The sequence below is a fragment of the Heterodontus francisci genome, unplaced genomic scaffold (assembly GCF_036365525.1).
Source record: "Heterodontus francisci isolate sHetFra1 unplaced genomic scaffold, sHetFra1.hap1 HAP1_SCAFFOLD_1607, whole genome shotgun sequence".
Taxonomy (NCBI): Eukaryota; Metazoa; Chordata; class Chondrichthyes; order Heterodontiformes; family Heterodontidae; genus Heterodontus; species Heterodontus francisci.
In genome coordinates, this window is record NW_027141878.1 from 22,501 (window position 1) to 45,793 (window position 23,293).

General features: G+C 53.9%; 1 protein-coding gene across 1 annotated transcript in view; it reads left to right on the top strand.

Moving 5' to 3' along the window:
• The window catches only part of LOC137365590 (solute carrier family 22 member 17-like), a gene marked incomplete at its 3' end in the record, with an annotated part of 38,689 nt that extends 15,631 nt beyond the window's left edge, over positions 1 to 23,058 (top strand). Inside the window, exons 2-4 of the mRNA XM_068027976.1 lie at positions 10,966 to 11,546; positions 22,049 to 22,152; positions 22,904 to 23,058. Coding sequence (XP_067884077.1) covers positions 11,070 to 11,546; positions 22,049 to 22,152; positions 22,904 to 23,058 — 736 coding nt within the window. The remainder of the gene's footprint in view (positions 1 to 10,965; positions 11,547 to 22,048; positions 22,153 to 22,903) is intronic.
• Between the last annotated feature and the right edge of the window lie 235 nt (positions 23,059 to 23,293).

Sequence of the window (23,293 nt, forward strand, 5' to 3'; positions counted from 1 at the left end):
GTGATATAGACAGAGTGTGAGAGAGAGAGAGTGTGATAGAGACAGTGTGTGATAGAGACAGAAAGTGAGAGAGAGTGTGAGAGAGTATGTGATATAGACAGAGAGAGTGTGAGAGAGAGAGAGTGTGAGAGAGAGAGTGTGTGATAGAGACAGTGTGTGATAGAGACAGAAAGTGAGAGAGAGTGTGAGAGAGAGAGAGTGTGAGAGAGAAAGAGTGTGATAGAGACAGTGTGTGATAGAGACAGAAAGTGAGAGAGAGTGTGAGAGAGTATGTGATATAGACAGAGAGAGTGTGTGAGAGAGAGTGTGATAGAGACAGAGAGCGAGAGAGAGTGTGAGAGAGACAGAAAGAGAGTGTGATGGAGACAGAGAGAGAGAGTGTGATAGAAACAGAGAGAGAGAGTGTGAGAGAGTGTGATAGATACACAGACAGAGAGAGTGTGATAGAGGGAGAGTGTGATAGAGAGAGAGTGTGAGAGAGAGAGAGAGAGAGTGTGAGAGAGAGAGAGAGAGTGTGATAGAGGGAGAGTGTGATAGAGACACAGAGAGAGAGAGAGAGTGTGATAGAGGCAGAGAGTGTGAGAGAGTGTGATAGAGACAGAGAGAGAGTGTGATAGAGACAGAGCGAGAGAGAGTGTGAGAGTGTGTGATAGAGACAGAGAGAGTGTGATAGAGAGAGAGTGTGATAGAGACAGCGAGAGAGAGTGTGATAGAGACAGCGAGAGAGAGTGTGATAGAGACAGCGAGAGAGAGTGTGATAGAGACAGAGAGTGTGAGAGAGTGTGATAGAGAAAGAGAGAGAGTGTGATAGAGGGAGAGTGTGATAGAGACAGAGAGAGAGAGAGTGTGAGAGAGTGTGATAGAGACAGAGAGAGAGTGTGAGAGAGTGTGTGATAGAAACAGAGAGTGTGATAGAGAGAGTGTGATAGAGACAGAGAGAGAGTGTGAGAGAGTGTGATAGAGACAGAGAGTGTGATAGAGACAGAGTGTGTGAGAGAGTGTGATAGAGAGAGTGTGATAGAGACAGAGAGAGAGTGTGAGAGAGTGTGATAGAGACAGAGAGAGAGTGTGAGAGAGTGTGATAGAGACAGAGAGTGTGATAGAGACAGAGAGTGTGATAGAGACAGAGAGAGTGTGTGAGAGAGTGTGATAGAGACAGAGAGAGTGTGAGAGGGTGTGATAGAGAGAGTGTGATAGAGACAGAGAGAGAGTGTGAGAGAGTGTGATAGAGACAGAGAGAGAGTGTGATAGAGAGAGTGTGATAGAGACAGAGAGAGAGTGTGATAGAGAGAGTGTGATAGAGACAGAGAGAGTGTGATAGAGACAGAGAGAGTGTGATAGAGACAGTGTGAGAGAGAGTGTGAGAGAGTGTGATAGAGACAGAGACAGAGAGTGTGTGATAGAGACAGAGAGAGACAGAGAGTGTGTGATAGAGACAGAGAGAGAGTGTGATAGAGACAGAGAGAGACAGAGAGAGTGTGATAGAGACAGAGAGAGTGTGATAGAGAGAGAGAGTGTGATAGAGAGAGAGTGAGAGTGTGTGATAGAGACAGAGAGAGACAGAGAGTGTGTGATAGAGACAGAGAGAGACAGAGAGAGTGTGATAGAGAGAGAGTGTGATAGAGAGAGAGTGAGAGTGTGTGATAGAGACAGAGAGAGACAGAGAGAGTGTGATAGAGAGAGAGAGTGTGTGATAGAGACAGAAAGAGAGTGTGATAGAGACAGAGAGAGACAGAGAGAGTGTGATAGAGACAGAGAGAGACAGAGAGAGTGTGATAGAGACAGAGAGAGTGTGATAGAGAGAGAGTGTGATAGAGAGAGAGTGAGAGTGTGTGATAGAGACAGAGAGAGACAGAGAGTGTGTGATAGAGACAGAAAAAGAGTGTGATAGAGACAGAGAGAGTGTGATAGAGACAGAGAGAGTGTGATAGAGAGAGAGAGTGTGATAGAGACAGAGAGAGACAGAGAGTGTGTGATAGAGACAGAGAGAGACAGAGAGTGTGTGATAGAGACAGAGAGAGTGTGATAGAGACAGAGAGAGACAGAGAGTGTGTGATAGAGACAGAGAGAGTGTGATAGAGAGAGAGAGTGTGATAGAGAGAGAGTGAGAGTGTGTGATAGAGACAGAGAGAGACAGAGAGTGTGTGATAGAGACAGAGAGAGAGTGTGATAGAGACAGAGAGAGACAGAGAGAGTGTGATAGAGACAGAGAGAGTGTGATAGAGACAGAGAGAGTGTGATAGAGAGAGAGAGTGTGATAGAGAGAGAGTGAGAGTGTGTGATAGAGACAGAGAGAGACAGAGAGTGTGTGATAGAGACAGAGAGAGACAGAGAGAGTGTGATAGAGACAGAGAGAGTGTGATAGAGAGAGAGTGTGATAGAGAGAGAGTGAGAGTGTGTGATAGAGACAGAGAGAGACAGAGAGAGTGTGATAGAGAGAGTGAGTGTGTGATAGAGACAGAAAGAGAGTGTGATAGAGACAGAGAGAGTGTGATAGAGACAGAGAGAGTGTGATAGAGAGAGAGAGTGTGATAGAGAGAGAGTGAGAGTGTGTGATAGAGACAGAGAGAGAGTGAGAGTGTGTGATAGAGACAGAGAGAGACAGAGAGTGTGTGATAGAGACAGAGAGAGACAGAGAGTGTGTGATAGAGACAGAGAGAGTGTGATAGAGAGAGAGTGTGATAGAGAGAGAGTGTGAGTGTGTGATAGAGACAGAGAGAGACAGAGAGAGTGTGATAGAGACAGAGAGAGTGTGATAGAGACAGTGTGAGAGAGAGAGTGTGAGAGAGTGCGATAGAGACAGAGAGTGTGCGATAGAGACAGAGAGAGTGTGATAGAGAGAGACAGAGAGTGTGTGATAGAGACAGAGAGAGAGTGTGATAGAGACAGAGAGAGTGTGATAGAGAGTGAGAGTGTGATAGAGAGTGAGTGAGAGTGTGTGATAGAGACAGAGAGAGACAGAGAGTGTGTGATAGAGACAGAGAGAGACAGAGAGTGTGTGATAGAGACAGAGAGTGTGTGATAGAGACAGAGAGAGTGTGATAGAGAGAGAGTAAGAGTGTGATAGAGAGAGAGTGAGAATGTGTGATAGAGAGAGAGTGAGAGTGTGTGATAGAGAGAGAGAGTGTGATAGAGAGAGAGTGAGAGTGTGTGATAGAGAGAGACAGAGAGAGTGTGATAGAGACAGAGAGAGTGTGATAGAGAGAGAGTGTGATAGAGAGAGAGTGAGAGTGTGTGATAGAGACAGAGAGAGACAGAGAGAGTGTGATAGAGACAGAGAGAGACAGAGAGTGTGTGATAGAGACAGAGAGTGTGTGATAGAGACAGAGAGAGACAGAGAGTGTGTGATAGAGACAGAGAGTGTGTGATAGAGACAGAGAGAGTGTGATAGAGAGAGAGTAAGAGTGTGATAGAGAGAGAGTGAGAATGTGTGATAGAGAGAGAGTGAGAGTGTGTGATAGAGAGAGAGAGTGTGATAGAGAGAGAGTGAGAGTGTGTGATAGAGAGAGACAGAGAGAGTGTGATAGAGACAGAGAGAGTGTGATAGAGAGAGAGTGTGATAGAGAGAGAGTGAGAGTGTGTGATAGAGACAGAGAGTGTGATAGAGAGAGAGTGAGAGTGTGTGATAGAGAGAGACAGAGAGAGTGTGATAGAGACAGAGAGAGTGTGATAGAGAGTGAGAGTGTGATAGAGAGTGAGTGAGAGTGTGTGATAGAGACAGAGAGAGACAGAGAGTGTGTGATAGAGACAGAGAGAGACAGAGAGTGTGTGATAGAGACAGAGAGTGTGTGATAGAGACAGAGAGAGTGTGATAGAGAGAGAGTAAGAGTGTGATAGAGAGAGAGTGAGAATGTGTGATAGAGAGAGAGTGAGAGTGTGTGATAGAGAGAGAGAGTGTGATAGAGAGAGAGTGAGAGTGTGTGATAGAGAGAGACAGAGAGAGTGTGATAGAGACAGAGAGAGTGTGATAGAGAGAGAGTGTGATAGAGAGAGAGTGAGAGTGTGTGATAGAGACAGAGAGAGACAGAGAGAGTGTGATAGAGAGAGAGAGAGTGTGATAGAGAGAGAGAGTGTGTGATAGAGAGAGAGAGTGTGTGATAGAGAGAGAGAGTGTGTGATAGAGAGAGAGAGAGTGTGATAGAGAGAGACAGAGAGTGTGTGATAGAGACAGAGAGAGACAGAGAGTGTGTGATAGAGACAGAGAGAGACAGAGAGTGTGTGATAGAGACAGAGAGAGTGTGATAGAGAGTGAGAGTGTGATAGAGAGAGAGTGAGAGTGTGTGATAGAGAGAGAGTGAGAGTGTGTGATGGAGAGAGAGAGTGTGATAGAGAGAGAGTGAGAGTGTGTGATAGAGACAGAGAGAGAGTGTGAGAGAGTGTGATAGAGACAGAGAGAGAGTGTGATAGAGAGAGTGTGATAGAGACAGAGAGAGAGTGTGATAGAGAGAGTGTGATAGAGACAGAGAGAGTGTGATAGAGAGAGTGTGATAGAGACAGAGAGAGACAGAGAGAGTGTGATAGAGACAGAGAGAGTGTGATAGAGACAGTGTGAGAGAGAGAGTGTGAGAGAGTGTGATAGAGACAGAGAGTGTGTGATAGAGACAGAGAGTGTGTGATAGAGACAGAGAGAGACAGAGAGTGTGTGATAGAGACAGAGAGAGAGTGTGATAGAGACAGAGAGAGACAGAGAGAGTGTGATAGAGACAGAGAGAGTGTGATAGAGAGAGAGAGTGTGATAGAGAGAGAGTGAGAGTGTGTGATAGAGACAGAGAGAGACAGAGAGTGTGTGATAGAGACAGAGAGAGTGTGATAGAGAGAGAGTGTGATAGAGAGAGAGTGAGAGTGTGTGATAGAGACAGAGAGAGACAGAGAGAGTGTGATAGAGAGAGAGAGAGTGTGATAGAGAGAGAGTGAGAGTGTGTGATAGAGACAGAGAGAGACAGAGAGTGTGTGATAGAGACAGAGAGAGTGTGATAGAGAGTGAGTGTGATAGAGAGAGAGTGAGAGTGTGTGATAGAGAGAGAGTGAGAGTGTGTGATGGAGAGAGAGAGTGTGATAGAGAGAGAGTGAGAGTGTGTGATAGAGACAGAGAGAGAGTGTGAGAGAGTGTGATAGAGACAGAGAGAGAGTGTGATAGAGAGAGTGTGATAGAGACAGAGAGAGAGTGTGATAGAGAGAGTGTGATAGAGACAGAGAGAGTGTGATAGAGAGAGTGTGATAGAGACAGAGAGAGACAGAGAGAGTGTGATAGAGACAGTGTGAGAGAGAGAGTGTGAGAGTGTGTGATAGAGACAGAGAGTGTGTGATAGAGACAGAGAGTGTGTGATAGAGACAGAGAGAGACAGAGAGTGTGTGATAGAGACAGAGAGAGAGTGTGATAGAGACAGAGAGAGTGTGATAGAGACAGAGAGAGTGTGATAGAGAGAGAGTGAGAGTGTGTGATAGAGACAGAGAGAGACAGAGAGTGTGTGATAGAGACAGAGAGAGTGTGATAGAGAGAGAGTGTGATAGAGAGAGAGTGAGAGTGTGTGATAGAGACAGAGAGAGACAGAGAGAGTGTGATAGAGAGAGAGTGTGATAGAGACAGAGAGAGAGTGTGATAGAGACAGAGAGAGACAGAGAGAGTGTGATCGAGACAGAGAGAGTGTGATCGAGACAGAGAGAGTGTGATAGAGAGAGAGAGTGTGATAGAGAGAGAGTGAGAGTGTGTGATAGAGACAGAGAGAGACAGAGAGTGTGTGATAGAGACAGAGAGAGACAGAGAGAGTGTGATAGAGAGAGAGTGAGAGTGTGTGATAGAGACAGAGAGAGACAGAGAGAGTGTGATAGAGAGAGAGAGAGTGTGATAGAGAGAGAGAGTGTGTGATAGAGAGAGAGTGTGTGATAGAGAGAGAGAGAGTGTGATAGAGAGAGAATGAGAGTGTGTGATAGAGACAGAGAGAGACAGAGAGTGTGTGATAGAGACAGAGAGAGACAGAGAGTGTGTGATAGAGACAGAGAGAGTGTGATAGAGAGTGAGAGTGTGTGATAGAGAGAGAGTGAGAGTGTGTGATAGAGAGAGAGTGAGAGTGTGTGATAGAGAGAGAGAGTGTGATAGAGAGAGAGTGAGAGTGTGTGATAGAGAGAGAGAGTGTGATAGAGAGAGAGTGAGAGTGTGTGATAGAGACAGAGAGAGACAGAGAGTGTGTGATAGAGACAGAGAGAGACAGAGAGAGTGTGATAGAGACAGAGAGAGTGTGATAGAGAGAGAGTGTGATAGAGAGAGAGTGAGAGTGTGTGATAGAGACAGAGAGAGACAGAGAGAGTGTGATAGAGAGAGTGAGTGTGTGATAGAGACAGAAAGAGAGTGTGATAGAGACAGAGAGAGTGTGATAGAGACAGAGAGAGTGTGATAGAGAGAGAGAGTGTGATAGAGAGAGAGTGAGAGTGTGTGATAGAGACAGAGAGAGAGTGAGAGTGTGTGATAGAGACAGAGAGAGACAGAGAGTGTGTGATAGAGACAGAGAGAGACAGAGAGTGTGTGATAGAGACAGAGAGAGTGTGATAGAGAGAGAGTGTGATAGAGAGAGAGTGTGAGTGTGTGATAGAGACAGAGAGAGACAGAGAGAGTGTGATAGAGACAGAGAGAGTGTGATAGAGACAGTGTGAGAGAGAGAGTGTGAGAGAGTGCGATAGAGACAGAGAGTGTGCGATAGAGACAGAGAGAGTGTGATAGAGAGAGACAGAGAGTGTGTGATAGAGACACAGAGAGAGTGTGATAGAGACAGAGAGAGTGTGATAGAGAGTGAGAGTGTGATAGAGAGTGAGTGAGAGTGTGTGATAGAGACAGAGAGAGACAGAGAGTGTGTGATAGAGACAGAGAGAGACAGAGAGTGTGTGATAGAGACAGAGAGAGTGTGATAGAGAGAGAGTAAGAGTGTGATAGAGAGAGAGTAAGAGTGTGATAGAGAGAGAGTGAGAATGTGTGATAGAGAGAGAGTGAGAGTGTGTGATAGAGAGAGAGAGTGTGATAGAGAGAGAGTGAGAGTGTGTGATAGAGAGAGACAGAGAGAGTGTGATAGAGACAGAGAGAGTGTGATAGAGAGAGAGTGTGATAGAGAGAGAGTGAGAGTGTGTGATAGAGACAGAGAGAGACAGAGAGAGTGTGATAGAGAGAGAGAGAGTGTGATAGAGAGAGAGAGTGTGTGATAGAGAGAGAGAGTGTGTGATAGAGAGAGAGAGAGTGTGATAGAGAGAGACAGAGAGTGTGTGATAGAGACAGAGAGAGACAGAGAGTGTGTGATAGAGACAGAGAGAGTGTGATAGAGAGTGAGAGTGTGATAGAGAGAGAGTGAGAGTGTGTGATAGAGAGAGAGTGAGAGTGTGTGATGGAGAGAGAGAGTGTGATAGAGAGAGAGTGAGAGTGTGTGATAGAGACAGAGAGAGAGTGTGAGAGAGTGTGATAGAGACAGAGAGAGAGTGTGATAGAGAGAGTGTGATAGAGACAGAGAGAGAGTGTGATAGAGACAGAGAGAGTGTGATAGAGAGAGTGTGATAGAGACAGAGAGAGACAGAGAGAGTGTGATAGAGACAGAGAGAGTGTGATAGAGACAGTGTGAGAGAGAGAGTGTGAGAGAGTGTGATAGAGACAGAGAGTGTGTGATAGAGACAGAGAGTGTGTGATAGAGACAGAGAGAGACAGAGAGTGTGTGATAGAGACAGAGAGAGAGTGTGATAGAGACAGAGAGAGACAGAGAGAGTGTGATAGAGACAGAGAGAGTGTGATAGAGAGAGAGAGTGTGATAGAGAGAGAGTGAGAGTGTGTGATAGAGACAGAGAGAGACAGAGAGTGTGTGATAGAGACAGAGAGAGTGTGATAGAGAGAGAGTGTGATAGAGAGAGAGTGAGAGTGTGTGATAGAGACAGAGAGAGACAGAGAGAGTGTGATAGAGAGAGAGAGAGTGTGATAGAGAGAGAGTGAGAGTGTGTGATAGAGACAGAGAGAGACAGAGAGTGTGTGATAGAGACAGAGAGAGACAGAGAGTGTGTGATAGAGACAGAGAGAGTGTGATAGAGAGTGAGTGTGATAGAGAGAGAGTGAGAGTGTGTGATAGAGAGAGAGTGAGTGTGTGATGGAGAGAGAGAGTGTGATAGAGAGAGAGTGAGAGTGTGTGATAGAGACAGAGAGAGAGTGTGAGAGAGTGTGATAGAGACAGAGAGAGAGTGTGATAGAGAGAGTGTGATAGAGACAGAGAGAGAGTGTGATAGAGAGAGTGTGATAGAGACAGAGAGAGTGTGATAGAGAGAGTGTGATAGAGACAGAGAGAGACAGAGAGAGTGTGATAGAGACAGTGTGAGAGAGAGAGTGTGAGAGTGTGTGATAGAGACAGAGAGTGTGTGATAGAGACAGAGAGTGTGTGATAGAGACAGAGAGAGACAGAGAGTGTGTGATAGAGACAGAGAGAGAGTGTGATAGAGACAGAGAGAGTGTGATAGAGACAGAGAGAGTGTGATAGAGACAGAGAGAGTGTGATAGAGACAGAGAGAGAGTGTGATAGAGACAGAGAGAGTGTGATAGAGACAGAGAGAGTGTGATAGAGAGAGAGTGAGAGTGTGTGATAGAGACAGAGAGAGACAGAGAGTGTGTGATAGAGACAGAGAGAGTGTGATAGAGACAGAGAGAGAGTGTGATAGAGACAGAGAGAGTGTGATAGAGACAGAGAGAGTGTGATAGAGAGAGAGTGAGAGTGTGTGATAGAGACAGAGAGAGACAGAGAGTGTGTGATAGAGACAGAGAGAGTGTGATAGAGAGAGAGTGTGATAGAGAGAGAGTGAGAGTGTGTGATAGAGACAGAGAGAGACAGAGAGAGTGTGATAGAGAGAGAGTGTGATAGAGACAGAGAGAGAGTGTGATAGAGACAGAGAGAGACAGAGAGAGTGTGATCGAGACAGAGAGAGTGTGATCGAGACAGAGAGAGTGTGATAGAGAGAGAGAGTGTGATAGAGAGAGAGTGAGAGTGTGTGATAGAGACAGAGAGAGACAGAGAGTGTGTGATAGAGACAGAGAGAGACAGAGAGAGTGTGATAGAGAGAGAGTGTGATAGAGAGAGAGTGAGAGTGTGTGATAGAGACAGAGAGAGACAGAGAGAGTGTGATAGAGAGAGAGAGAGTGTGATAGAGAGAGAGAGTGTGTGATAGAGAGAGAGAGTGTGTGATAGAGAGAGAGAGAGTGTGATAGAGAGAGAATGAGAGTGTGTGATAGAGACAGAGAGAGACAGAGAGTGTGTGATAGAGACAGAGAGAGACAGAGAGTGTGTGATAGAGACAGAGAGAGTGTGATAGAGAGAGAGAGTGTGATAGAGAGAGAGTGAGAGTGTGTGATAGAGAGAGAGTGAGAGTGTGTGATAGAGAGAGAGAGTGTGATAGAGAGAGAGTGAGAGTGTGTGATAGAGAGAGACAGAGAGTGTGTGATAGAGAGAGAGAGTGTGATAGAGACAGAGAGTGTGTGATAGAGAGAGAGTGAGAGTGTGTGATAGAGAGAGACAGAGAGTGTGTGATAGAGAGAGAGTGTGTGATAGAGAGAGAGTGTGTGATAGAGAGAGAGTGTGTGATAGAGAGAGAGAGTGTGTGATAGAGAGAGAGAGTGTGTGATAGAGAGAGAGAGTGTGATAGAGAGAGAGTGAGAGTGTGTGATAGAGAGAGAGTGAGAGTGTGTGATAGAGAGAGAGAGTGTGTGATAGAGAGAGAGAGTGTGTGATAGAGAGAGAGAGTGTGATAGAGAGAGAGTGAGAGTGTGTGATAGAGAGAGACAGAGAGTGTGTGATAGAGAGAGAGTGTGTGATAGAGAGAGAGAGTGTGTGATAGAGAGAGAGAGTGTGTGATAGAGAGAGAGAGTGTGATAGAGAGAGAGTGAGAGTGTGTGATAGAGAGAGAGTGAGAGTGTGTGATAGAGAGAGAGTGTGATAGAGAGAGAGTGAGAGTGTGTGATAGAGAGAGACAGAGAGTGTGTGATAGAGAGAGAGTGTGTGATAGAGAGAGAGAGTGTGATAGAGAGAGAGTGAGAGTGTGTGATAGAGAGAGAGTGAGAGTGTGTGATAGAGAGAGAGTGAGAGTGTGTGATAGAGAGAGAGTCTGTAATAACTTTGTAACTGATGGAGCCGAGTCAGTTTCTGCTTATTCCAATGTTGGGAAATGTATCAAAGCAAAAGCAGAAATCCTGCAGGATTGTCAGATCGGGAATCTGGAGGAAAGCCAGGATAGCGGGATATTCCAGTGACTGACAGATCGGGAGGCTTCGATAGGGACAGTGTAGAGGGAGCTTTACTCTGCATCTAACCCCCGTACTGTACCTGTCCTGGAGTGTTTGATGTGGACAGTGTAGAGGGAACTTTACTCTGTATCTAACCCCGTACTGTACCTGTCCTGGGAGTGTTTGATGTGGACAGTGTAGAGGGAGCTTTACTCTGTATCTAACCCCCGTACTGTACCTGTCCTGGGAGTGTTTGATGGGGACAGTGTAGAGGGACCTTTACTCTGTATCTAACTCCGTACTGTACCTGTCCTGGGAGTGTTTGATGGGGACAGTGTAGAGGGACCTTTACTCTGTATCTAACTCCGTACTGTACCTGTCCTGGGAGTGTTTGATGGGACAGTGTAGAGGGACCTTTACTCTGTATCTAACCCCGTACTGTACTTGTCCTGGAGTGTTTGATGGGGGACAGTGTAGAGGGAGCTTTACTCTGTATCTAACCCCCGTACTGTACCTGTCCTGGGAGTGTTTGATGGGGGACAGTGTAGAGGGAGCTTTACTCTGTATCTAACCCCCGTACTGTAACTGTCCAAGGAGTAGGGAAGAGGCAGGGGGATGGAGGGTGAGGATGAGGGGGATGGAGAGTGAGGGAGGGAGCATTCGAGGGGAGAGAGGGATGGACAGAATGTTAAAGAAACCCCACTGAAAGGTTAATCGTTCTCTGCTTCTCTTCTCAGGATCTTGTTGCCGTGTGTTTTCTGCTGTCGTCCCTCCCCCTTGCCTGGACCCCGCTCCTGACCCCTGACCCACTTCGGGCCTTGGCCCTATCCTGAGGCGGGCGATGGAAGGCGAGGCAGACATGGTGGATCCTCCACCAGCTTCCCGGGACTTCCCCTCCAGCCCGCAGCCCGGGCTGGACCCTGGCAACGGCTGCCGTGGCTACGATGGTCTCTCGGCCCATTCTGGCGGGGGTTTTGGCCGCTACCAGAAGCTCCTCTGTGCCCTGACCTGTCTGCCCGTGCCCCTGACCACCTTTGCCCTGCTCTCGGACGTCTTCTACACCCTGGTGCCCCCACACCGCTGCCGCCTGCACCCCGGGGGGCTGCCCGCCCTCCTGTATAACGCCACCCAGGAGCAGGCCCTGAGCGGACTGGCGCCCAGCAAGGGGGTCAAGGAGTGGGTCGAGGAGAGGGAGGAGGAGGAAGGGGACAGCTCCTGCCACCTCTACCTCAATGGGACACACCAGGGCACAGTGCACTGCCCCGATGGCTGGGAGTATTCCAAGGGCGAAGGACTGCAGACAAATATTGTCACTCAGGTAGGGGTATCATCTAATGCATACTAAAATCACTGAATAAAACAGACAGCCATTCAGCCCATCCTGCCTCTACTAGCTCTTCCAAACTGAACCCAGTCTTAATCCCTGTAATTCTTCCCCTTCCAGTAATTCCCCAATTCCCTCTCGAACGTTCCTATAGAATCTGCTTCCACTGCCCTTTCAGACAGAACCTTCCAGATCACAACAACTCACTGTGTAAAAACATTTCTCCTCATCTCCCCCTCTGGTTCTTTTACCCATTACCCTCAATCTGTGTCCCTCTGGTTACCCACCCTCCTGCCCCTCGAAACAGTTTCTCCTCATTTACTCCATCAAAACCCCTCGTCATGCTGAACACCTCCATTTAATCTCCTCTTCACCTTCTCTGCTCCAAGGAGAACAATCCCAGCTTCTCCACTGGCTCTGCTCCCCTCCCCTGTTCACTGTGTCCCCTTGGCCGAGTACTGACCCCCTCACTCCCTCAGTACTGACCCCCTCACTCCCTCAGTACTGACCCCCTCACTCCCTGAGTACTGACCCCCCCATTCCCTCAGTACTGACCCCCTCACTCCCTCAGTACTGACCCCCTCACTCCCTCAGTACTGACCCCCTCACTCCCTGAGTACTGACCCCCCACTCCCTCAGTACTGACCCCCTCACTCCCTCAGTACTGACTCCCTCACTCCCTCAGTACTGACCCCCCCATTCCCTCAGTACTGACCCCCCCATTCCCTCAGTACTGACCCCCCACACCCTCAGTAATGACCCCCCCACTCCCTCAGTACTGACCCTTCACTCCGTCAGTACTGACCCCCTCACTCCCTGAGTACTGACCCCCTCACTCCCTCAGTACTGACCCCCTCACTCCCTGAGTACTGACCCCCCCATTCCCTCAGTACTGACCCCCTCACTCCCTCAGTACTGACCCCCAGACTCCCTCAGTACTGACCCCCTCCCCACTCCCTCAGTACTGACCCCCCCCCCACTCCCTCAGTACTGACCCCCCCCCACTCCCTCAGTACTGACCCCCTCACTCCCTCAGTACTGACCCCCTCACTCCCTCAGTACTGACTCCCTCACTCCCTGAGTACTGACCCCTTCACTCCGTCAGTACTGACCCCCTCACTCCCTGAGTACTGACCCCCTCACTCCCTCAGTACTGACCCCCTCACTCCCTGAGTACTGACCCCCCCATTCCCTCAGTACTGACCCCCTCACTCCCTCAGTACTGACCCCCAGACTCCCTCAGTACTGACCCCCTCCCCACTCCCTCAGTACTGACCCCCCCCCCCACTCCCTCAGTACTGACCCCCCCCCACTCCCTCAGTACTGACCCCTCACTCCCTCAGTACTGACCCCCTCACTCCCTGAGTACTGACCCACTCACTCCCTCAGTACTGACCCCCCCCCCACTCCCTCAGTACTGACCCCCTCACTCCCTCAGTACTGACTCCCTCACTCCCTCAGTACTGACCCCCCCCTCACTCCCTCAGTACTGACCCCCAGACTCCCTCAGTACTGACTCCCTCACTCCCTCAGTACTGACCCCCCCCACTCCCTCAGTACTGACCCCCCCCTCACTCCCTGAGTACTGACCCCCAGACTCCCTCAGTACTGACTCCCTCACTCCCTCAGTACTGACCCCCCCATTCCCTCAGTACTGACCCCCCCCCACTCCCTCAGTACTGACCCCCAGACTCCCTCAGTACTGACCCCCAGACTCCCTCAGTACTGACCCCCTCACTCCCTCAGTACTGACCCCCTCACTCCCTCAGTACTGACCCCCCCATTCCCTCAGTACTGATCCCCCCCCCACTCCCTCAGTACTGACCCCCAGACTCCTCAGTACTGACTCCCTCACTCCCTCAGTACTGACCCCCAGACTCCCTCAGTACTGACTCCCTCACTCCCTCAGTACTGACTTCCCCATTCCCTCAGTACTGACCCCCCCCCCCACTCCCTCAGTACTGACCCCCCCACTCCCTCAGTACTGAGCCCCCATTCCCTCAGTACTGACCCCCCCATTCCCTCAGTACTGACCCCCTCACTCCCTCAGTACTGACCCCCTCACTCCCTGAGTACTGACCCCCTCACTCCCTCAGTACTGACAACCCCCCACTCCCTCAGTACTGACCCCCTCACTCCCTCAGTACTGACTCCCTCACTCCCTCAGTACTGACCCCCCCCTCACTCCCTGAGTACTGACCCCCAGACTCCCTCAGTACTGACTCCCTCACTCCCTCAGTACTGACCCCCCCACTCCCTCAGTACTGACCCCCTCACTCCCTGAGTACTGACCCCCAGACTCCCTCAGTACTGACTCCCTCACTCCCTCAGTACTGACCCCCCCCCCATTCCCTCAGTACTGACCCCCCCCCCACTCCCTCAGTACTGACCCCCAGACTCCCTCAGTACTGACCCCCTCACTCCCTCAGTACTGACCCCCCCCATTCCCTCAGTACTGACCCCCCCCCCACTCCCTCAGTACTGACCCCCTCACTCCCTCAGTACTGACCCCCTCACTCCCTGAGTACTGACCCCCCCCATTCCCTCAGTACTGACCCCCCCCCACTCCCTCAGTACTGACCCCCTCACTCCCTGAGTACTGACCCCCCCCCACTCCCTCAGTACTGACCCCCCCCCCACTCCCTCAGTACTGACCCCCTCACTCCCTGAGTACTGACCCCCCCCCCATTCCCTCAGTACTGACCCCCCCACTCCCTCAGTACTGACCCCCTCACTCCCTCAGTACTGACCCCCCCCATTCCCTCAGTACTGACCCCCCCCCCACTCCCTCAGTTCTGACCCCCCCCCATTCCCTGAGTACTGACCCCCCCACTCCCTCAGTACTGACCCCCCCCTCACTCCCTCAGTACTGACCCCCCCCCTCACTCCCTCAGTACTGACCCCCCCCCCACTCCCTCAGTACTGACCCCCCCCCCCCACTCCCTCAGTACTGACCCCCCCACTCCCTCAGTACTGACCCCCCCACTCCCTCAGTACTGACCCACACACTCCCTCAGTACTGACCCCCCCACTCCCTCAGTACTGACCCCCTCACTCCCTCAGTACTGACCCCCTCACTCCCTCAGTACTGACCCCCTCACTCCCTGAGTACTGACCCCCCTCACTCCCTCAGTACTGACCCCCCTCACTCCCTCAGTACTGACCCCCCCCCACTCCCTCAGTACTGACCCCCTCACTCTCTCAGTACTGACCCCCCCCCGCACTCCCTCAGTACTGACCCCCCCACTCCCTCAGTACTGACCACCTCACTCCCTCAGTACTGACCCCCTCACTCCCTGAGTACTGACCCCCCCCCACTCCCTCAGTACTGACCCCCTCACTCCCTCAGTACTGACCCCCCCCCCACTCCCTCAGTACTGACCCCCCCACTCCCTCAGTACTGACCCCCTCACTCCCTCAGTACTGACCCCCCCACTCCCTCAGTACTGACCCCCCCACTCCCTCAGTACTGACCCCCTCACTCCCTCAGTACTGACCCCCCCACTCCCTCAGTACTGACCCCCCACTCCCTCAGTACTGACCCCCTCACTCCCTCAGTACTGACCCCCCCCCACTCCCTCAGTACTGACCCCCCCACTCCCTCAGTACTGACCCCCCCACTCCCTCAGTACTGACCCCCCCCACTCCCTCAGTACTGACCCCCCCACTCCCTCAGTGCTGACCCCCTCACTCCCTCAGTGCTGACCCCCCCCCCCACTCCCTCAGTACTGACCCCCCCACTCCCTCAGTACTGACCCCCCCACTCCCTCAGTACTGACCCCCTCACTCCCTCAGTACTGTCCCCCTCACTCCCTCAGTACTGTCCCCCTCACTCCCTGAGTACTGACCCCCCACTCCCTCAGTACTGACCCCCTCACTCCCTCAGTACTGTCCTCCTCACTCCCTGAGTACTGACCCCCCTCACTCCCTGAGTACTGACCCCCCCCATTCCCTGAGTACTGACCCCCCCACTCCCTCAGTACTGACCCCCCCACTCCCTCAGTACTGACCCCCTCACTCCCTCAGTACTGACTCCCCCTCACTCCCTCAGTACTGACCCCCTCACTCCCTCAGTACTGACCCCCCCCCACTCCCTCAGTACTGACCCCCTCACTCCCTCAGTACTGAACCCCCCCCCCACTCCCTCAGTACTGACCCCCTCACTCCCTCAGTACTGACCCCCCCCATTCCCTGAGTACTGACCCCCCCACTCCCTCAGTACTGACCCCCAGACTCCCTCAGTACTGTCCCCCCCATTCCCTCAGTACTGACCCCCCCATTCCCTCAGTACTGACCCCCCCACTCCCTCAGTACTGACCCCCAGACTCCCTCAGTACTGACCCCCCCCACTCCCTCAGTACCGAGCCTCCGACAGTGCGGCACTCCCTCAGTACTGACCCCCCCCCACTCCCTCAGTACTGACCCCCCCCATTCCCTCAGTACTGACCCCCCCAATCCCTCAGTACTGACCCCCCCCACTCCCTCAGTACTGACCCCCCCCCATTCCCTCAGTACTGACCCCCAGACTCCCTCAGAACTGACCCCCCCCCACTCCCTCAGTACTAACCCCCCCACTCCCTCAGTACTGACCCCCTCACTCCCTCAGTACTGACCCCCTCACTCACTCAGTACTGTCCCCCTCGCTCCCTCAGTACTGACCCCCTCACTCCCTCAGTACTGACCCCCTCGCTCCCTCAGTACTGACCCCCCCCACTCCCTCAGTACTGACCCCCTCACTCCCTCAATACTGACCCCCTCACTCCGAGTACTGACCCCCCCATTCCCTCAGTACTGACCCCCCCCCACTCCCTCAGTACTGACCCCCCCCCCATTCCCTGAGTACTGACCCCCCCACTCCCTCAGTACTGACCCCCCCCTCACTCCCTCAGTACTGACCCCCCCCCCCCACTCCCTCAGTACTGACCCCTCCCCACTCCCTCAGTACTGACCCCCCCACTCCCTCAGTACTGACCCCCCACTCCCTCAGTACTGACCCCCCCACTCCCTCAGTACTGACCCCCCCACTCCCTCAGTACTGACCCCCTCACTCCCTCAGTACTGACCCCCTCACTCCCTCAGTACTGACCCCCCCCACTCCCTCAGTACTGACCCCCCCACTCCCTCAGTACTGACCCCCTCACTCCCTCAGTACTGACCCCCCCCACTCCCTCAGTACTGACCCCCCCACTCCCTCAGTACTGACCCCCTCACTCCCTCAGTGCTGACCTCCCCCACTCCCTCAGTACTGACCCCCCCACTCCCTCAGTACTGACCCCCTCACTCCCTCAGTACTGTCCCCCTCACTCCCTCAGTACTGTCCCCCCCAGTCCCTGAGTACTGACCCCCCCACTCCCTCAGTACTGACCCCCTCACTCCCTCAGTACTGTCCCCCCCATTCCCTCAGTGCTGACCCCCCTACTCCCTCAGTACTGACCCCCTCACTCCCTCAGTACTGTCCCCCTCACTCCCTCAGTACTGTCCCCCTCACTCCCTCAGTACTGACCCCCCCCCACTCCCTCAGTACTGACTCCCCCCCACTCCCTCAGTACTGACCCCCTCACTCCCTCAGTACTGACCCCCCCACTCCCTCAGTACTGACCCCCTCACTCCCTCAGTACTGACCCCCCCACTCCCTCAGTACTGACCCCCAGACTCCCTCAGTACTGACCCCCTCACTCCTTGAGTACTGACCCCCCCATTCCCTCAGTACTGACCCCCCCCACTCCCTCGGTACTGACCCCCTCACTCCCTCAGTACTGACCCCCCCCACTCCCTCAGTACGGACCCCCTCACTCCCTGAGTACTGACCCCCTCACTCCCTGAGTACTGACCCCCTCACTCCCTCAGTACTGACTCCCCCTCACTCCCTCAGTACTGACCCCCTCACTCCCTCAGTACTGACCCCCCCACTCCCTCAGTACTGACCCCCTCACTCCCTCAGTACTGACCCCCCCCTCACTCCCTCAGTACTGACCCCCTCACTCCCTCAGTACTGACCCCCCCCATTCCCTCAGTACTGACCCCCCCACTCCCTCAGTACTGACCCCCAGACTCCCTCAGTACTGACCCCCCCACTCCCTCAGTACTGACCCCCCCCACTCCCTCAGTACCGAGCCTCCGACAGTGCGGCACTCCCTCAGTACTGACCCCCCCCACTCCCTCAGTACTGACCCCCCCCATTCCCTCAGTACTGACCCCCCCACTCCCTCAGTACTGACCCCCCCCACTCCCTCAGTACCGAGCCTCCGACAGTGCGGCACTCCCTCAGTACTGACCCCCCCAACTCCCTCAGTACTGACCCCCCCCCATTCCCTCAGTACTGACCCCCAGACTCCCTCAGAACTGACCCCCCCCCACTCCCTCAGTACTAACCACCCCACTCCCTCAGTAATGACCCCCCCACTCCCTCAGTACTGACCCCCTCACTCCCTCAGTACTGACCCCCTCACTCACTCAGTACTGTCCCCCTCACTCCCTCAGTACTGACCCCCTCACTCCCTCAGTACTGACCCCCCCACTCCCTCAGTACTGACCCCCTCACTCCCTCAATACTGACCCCCCCACTCCCTCAGTACTGACCCCCAGACTCCCTCAGTACTGACCCCCTCACTCCTTGAGTACTGACCCTGCCATTCCCTCAGTACTGACCCCCCCCACTCCCTCGGTACTGACCCCCTCACTCCCTCAGTACTGACCCCCCCCACTCCCTCAGTACGGACCCCCTCACTCCCTGAGTACTGACCCCCTCACTCCCTCAGTACTGACTCCCCCTCACTCCCTCAGTACTGACCCCCTCACTCCCTCAGTACTGACCCCCCCCCCACTCCCTCAGTACTGACCCCCTCACTCCCTCAGTACTGACCCCCCCCACTCCCTCAGTACTGACCCCCTCACTCCCTCAGTACTGACCCCCTCACTCCCTCAGTACTGACCCCCCCCATTCCCTGAGTACTGACCCCCCCACTCCCTCAGTACTGACCCCCAGACTCCCTCAGTACTGACCCCCCCACTCCCTCAGTACTGTCCCCCCCATTCCCTCAGTACTGACCCCCAGACTCCCTCAGTACTGACCCCCCACTCCCTCAGTACTGACCCCCCCCACTCCCTCAGTACGGAGCCTCCGACAGTGCGGCACTCCCTCAGAACTGACCCCCCCCACTCCCTCAGTACTGACCCCCCCCATTCCCTCAGTACTGACCCCCCCCCACTCCCTCAGTACTGACCCCCCCACTCCCTCAGAACTGACCCCCCCCACTCGCTCAGTACTAACCCCCCCACTCCCTCAGTAATGACCCCCCCACTCCCTCAGTACTGACCCCCTCACTCCCTCAGTACTGACCCCCTCACTCACTCAGTACTGTCCCCCTCACTCCCTCAGTACTGACCCCCTCACTCCCTCAGTACTGACCCCCCACTCCCTCAGAACTGACCCCCCCCCACTCCCTCAGTACTGACCCCCCCAATCCCTCAGTACTGACCCCCCCACTCCCTCAGAACTGACCCCCCCCACTCCCTGAGTACTGACCCCCCCCCCCAGACTCCCTCAGTACTGACCCCCCCACTCCCTCAGTACTGACCCCCCCACTCCCTCAGTACTGACCCCCCCATTCCCTCAGTACTGACCCCCCCACTCCCTCAGTAATGACCCCCCCACTCCCTCAGTACTGACCCCTTCACTCCGTCAGTACTGACCCCCTCACTCCCTGAGTACTGACCCCCTCACTCCCTGAGTACTGACCCCCTCACTCCCTCAGTACTGTCCCCCTCACTCCCTCAGTACTGACCCCCCCACTCCCTCAGTACTGACCCCCCCCACTCCTCAGTAGTGACCCCCCTCACTCCCTCAGTACTGACCCCCCCCCACTCCCTCAGTACTGACCCCCACGCACTCCCTCAGTACTGATCCCCTCACTCCCTCAGTACTGACCCCCACGCACTCCCTCAGTACTGACCCCCACGCACTCCCTCAGTACTGATCCCCTCACTCCCTCAGTACTGACCCCCCTAACTCCCTCAGTACTGACCCCCCCACTCCCTCAGTACTGACCCCCTCACTCCATGAGTACTGACCCCCCCCCTCCCTCAGTACTGACCCCCCCACTCCCGCAGTACTGACCCCCCCCACTCCCGCAGTACTGACCCCCCCCACTCCCTCAGTACTGACCCCCCTAACTGCCTCAGTACTGACCCCCCCACTCCCTCAGTACTGACCCCCTCACTCCCTGAGTACTGACCCCCCCCCACTCCCTGAGTACTGACCCCCCCCACTCCCTCAGTACTGACCCCCCCACTCCCTCAGTACTGAGCCCCCATTCCCTCAGTACTGACCCCCCCATTCCCTCAGTACTGACCCCCCCACTCCCTCAGTACTGACCCCCCCCCCACTCCCTCAGTACTGACCCCCTCACTCCCTCAGTGCTGTCCCCCCCCACTCCCTCAGTACTGACCCCCCCCACTCCCTCAGTACTGACCCCCCCCCCCCCACTCCCTCAGTACTGACCCCCTCACTCCCTGAGTACTGACCCCCTCACTCCCTCAGTACTGACCCCCCCACTCCCTCAGTACTGACCCTCCCCCACTCCCTCAGTACTGACCCCCTCACTCCCTCAGTACTGACCCCCCCCCCACTCCCTCAGTACTGACCCCCCCACTCCCTCAGTACTGACCTCCTCACTCCCTCAGTACTGTCCCCCCCACTTCCTCAGTACTGACCCCCCATTCCCTCAGTACTGACCCCCCACTCCCTCAGAACTGTCCCCCTCACTCCCTCAGTACTGACCCCCCCACTCCCTCAGTACTGACCCCCCACTCCCTCAGAACTGTCCCCCCCACTCCCTCAGTACTGACCCTCGGACAGTGCAGCACTCCCTCAGTACTGACCCTCCGACAGTGCAGCACTCCCTCAGTACTGACCCTCCGACAGTGCAGCACTCCCTCAGTACTGACCCTCCGACAGTGCAGCACTCCCTCAGTACTGACCCTCCGACAGTGCAGCACTCCCTCAGTACTGACCCACCGACAGTGCAGCACTCCCTCAGTACTGACCCTCTGACAGTGCAGCACTCCCTCAGTACTGACCCCCCCGACAGTGCGGCATTCCCTCAGTACTGACCCTCTGACAGTGCGGCACTCCCTCAGTACTGACCCTCGGACAGTGCGGCGCTCCCTCAGTACTGACCCTCGGACAGTGTGGCGCTCCCTCAGTACTGACCTTCGGACAGTGCGGCACTCCCTCAGTACTGACCCTCCGACAGTGCGGCACTCCCTCAGTACTGACCCTCCGACAGTGCGGCACTCCCTCAGTACTGACCCTCCGACAGTGCGGCACTCTCTCAGTACTGACCCTCTGACAGTGCAGCTCTCCCTCAGTACTGACCCTCCGACAGTGCGGTACTCCCTCAGTACTGACCCTTCGACAGTGCGGCACTCCCTCAGTACTGACCTTCGGATAGTGCAGCACTCCCTCAGTACTGACCCTCTGACAGTGCGGCACTCCCTCAGTACTGACCCTCTGACAGTGCAGCACTCCCTCAATACTGACCCTCCGACAGTGCGGCGCTCCCTCAGTACTGACCCTCGGACAGTGCAGCACTCCCTCAATACTGACCCTCTGACAGTGTGGCACTCCCTCAGTACTGACCCTCGGACAGTGCAGCACTCCCTCAGTACTGAGCCTCTGACAGTGCGGCACTCCCTCAGTACTGACCCTCCGACAGTGCGGCGCTCCCTCAGTACTGACCCTCTGACAGTGCGGCACTCTCTCAGTACTGACCCTCCGACAGTGCGGCGCTCCCTCAGTACTGACCCTCCGACAGTGCGGCACTCTCTCAGTACTGACCCTCCGACAGTGCGGCGCTCCCTCAGTACTGACCCTCTGACAGTGCGGCACTCTCTCAGTACTGACCCTCTGACAGTGCGGCGCTCCCTCAGTACTGACCCTCCGACAGTGCGGCGCTCCCTCAGTACTGACCCTCGGACAGTGCAGCACTCCCTCAATACTGACCCTCTGACAGTGTGGCACTCCCTCAGTACTGACCCTCGGACAGTGCAGCACTCCCTCAGTACTGAGCCTCTGACAGTGCGGCACTCCCTCAGTACTGACCCTCCGACAGTGCGGCGCTCCCTCAGTACTGACCCTCTGACAGTGCGGCACTCTCTCAGTACTGACCCTCCGACAGTGCGGCGCTCCCTCAGTACTGACCCTCCGACAGTGCGGCACTCTCTCAGTACTGACCCTCCGACAGTGCGGCGCTCCCTCAGTACTGACCCTCCGACAGTGCGGCACTCTCTCAGTACTGACCCTCCGACAGTGCGGCGCTCCCTCAGTACTGACCCTTGGACAGTGCGTGGAGTTATTCTGTTTGTGTACTGACGTCGGAATTGAAACTGTAAGCTTTCATTGAGATGCAGGAGTGCTCGCCCTGAGTCACAGCTGATCCCTGACCTGGTGCTTGTGTCAGTTGACTGTCCTGACGTCCTCTCTCCCCTCTCCGCAGTGGGACCTGGTTTGTGATTCTTCCTGGACCATTTATGTTGAAGAGGTCTGTTTAATTCTGGGCTGTTTGACAGGTTATCTGCTGATGGGGTACTCAGCGGACAGGTATGTCATCTTCCAGTGAAGCCTTCTCTTGTTGAATACCTAGTAATGACACCCTGTGGATATTAATCTGACCTCCTTAGCTTTGATACCCAGCCCCAATCAGAGAGGGTTGAATTGGCTGCTTGCTCTCTCTGATGCTGGTGGTCCAATGACGGGGCAGGGAGTTGGAACATGGTGGTAGGTGGTTTGACTGTGATGCCTGCGCAGTTGAATTTCTGGCTCGTTTTGTCAGACTTGGTCATATTGTGATGAATAGTCGTTTGGTCGTACAGAACTTGAGTATTGCTGAATAGAGACACATTGTCAAAGCTTTTCGTCTTGCGCTCATCAACACAAACCGCAAGAATAACCACTGTCAGGATAATGTAAGAAACGACGAAAAGCTTCGACAACAAGTCTCTATTTTCAGTTAACGTGCGACTGTGATGCCTCAGCAGTCGAATTTCCATCTCAGCTTCTGAAAACTTGGGAAGGTGAGGCCTCATCAGTCGAATCTCCAGCTCAGTTTCTGGAAGCCTGTCTCTGCGATGCCTGAGCAGTCGAGCATCCAGTTCGGTGTCCGGAAACATGTGACAGTGATGCCTCTGAAGTCGCATTACTGGACTGATTCGCAGAGTCACAGAAGAGGGAAGGGGTTCAGGATTCACTGAACCTGAAAAGGAGGCGGGACGAGTAATAGCTTTGAGGGGGTGACCACTGTAAGACATGGGACTGACACCTTTCTCTCTCTCTCTCTCTCGTCCCTCCGCAGGCTGGGACGCAGGAACAGCTTCATCCTCTCACTGACCCTATCCATCCTCTTCGGGACACTGGTGACCGTGTCCCCAAACCCAGCGACCTTCATCCTGGCTCGCTTCGTCCAGGGCTGCTCTATCGCAGGCATCATTCTGACACTCTACCTCATCAGTAAGTGAAGGGAGCCGGGGATGTGGAGGGATGGGAGGGAGATGGAAGAAGAGGGAGGCAGCGAGGGAGGAGAGTGAGTGTGGGTGGAGCGCACAAGTGGCCAGGTATAAACCCCCCCGAACCCCTCGATTAGATTCCAGTCTGTAACTCACTCCCGGGTATCTGTTATTCTATATATAAACACCCCCGAACCCCTCGATTAGATTCCAGTCTGTAACTCACTCCCAGGTATCTG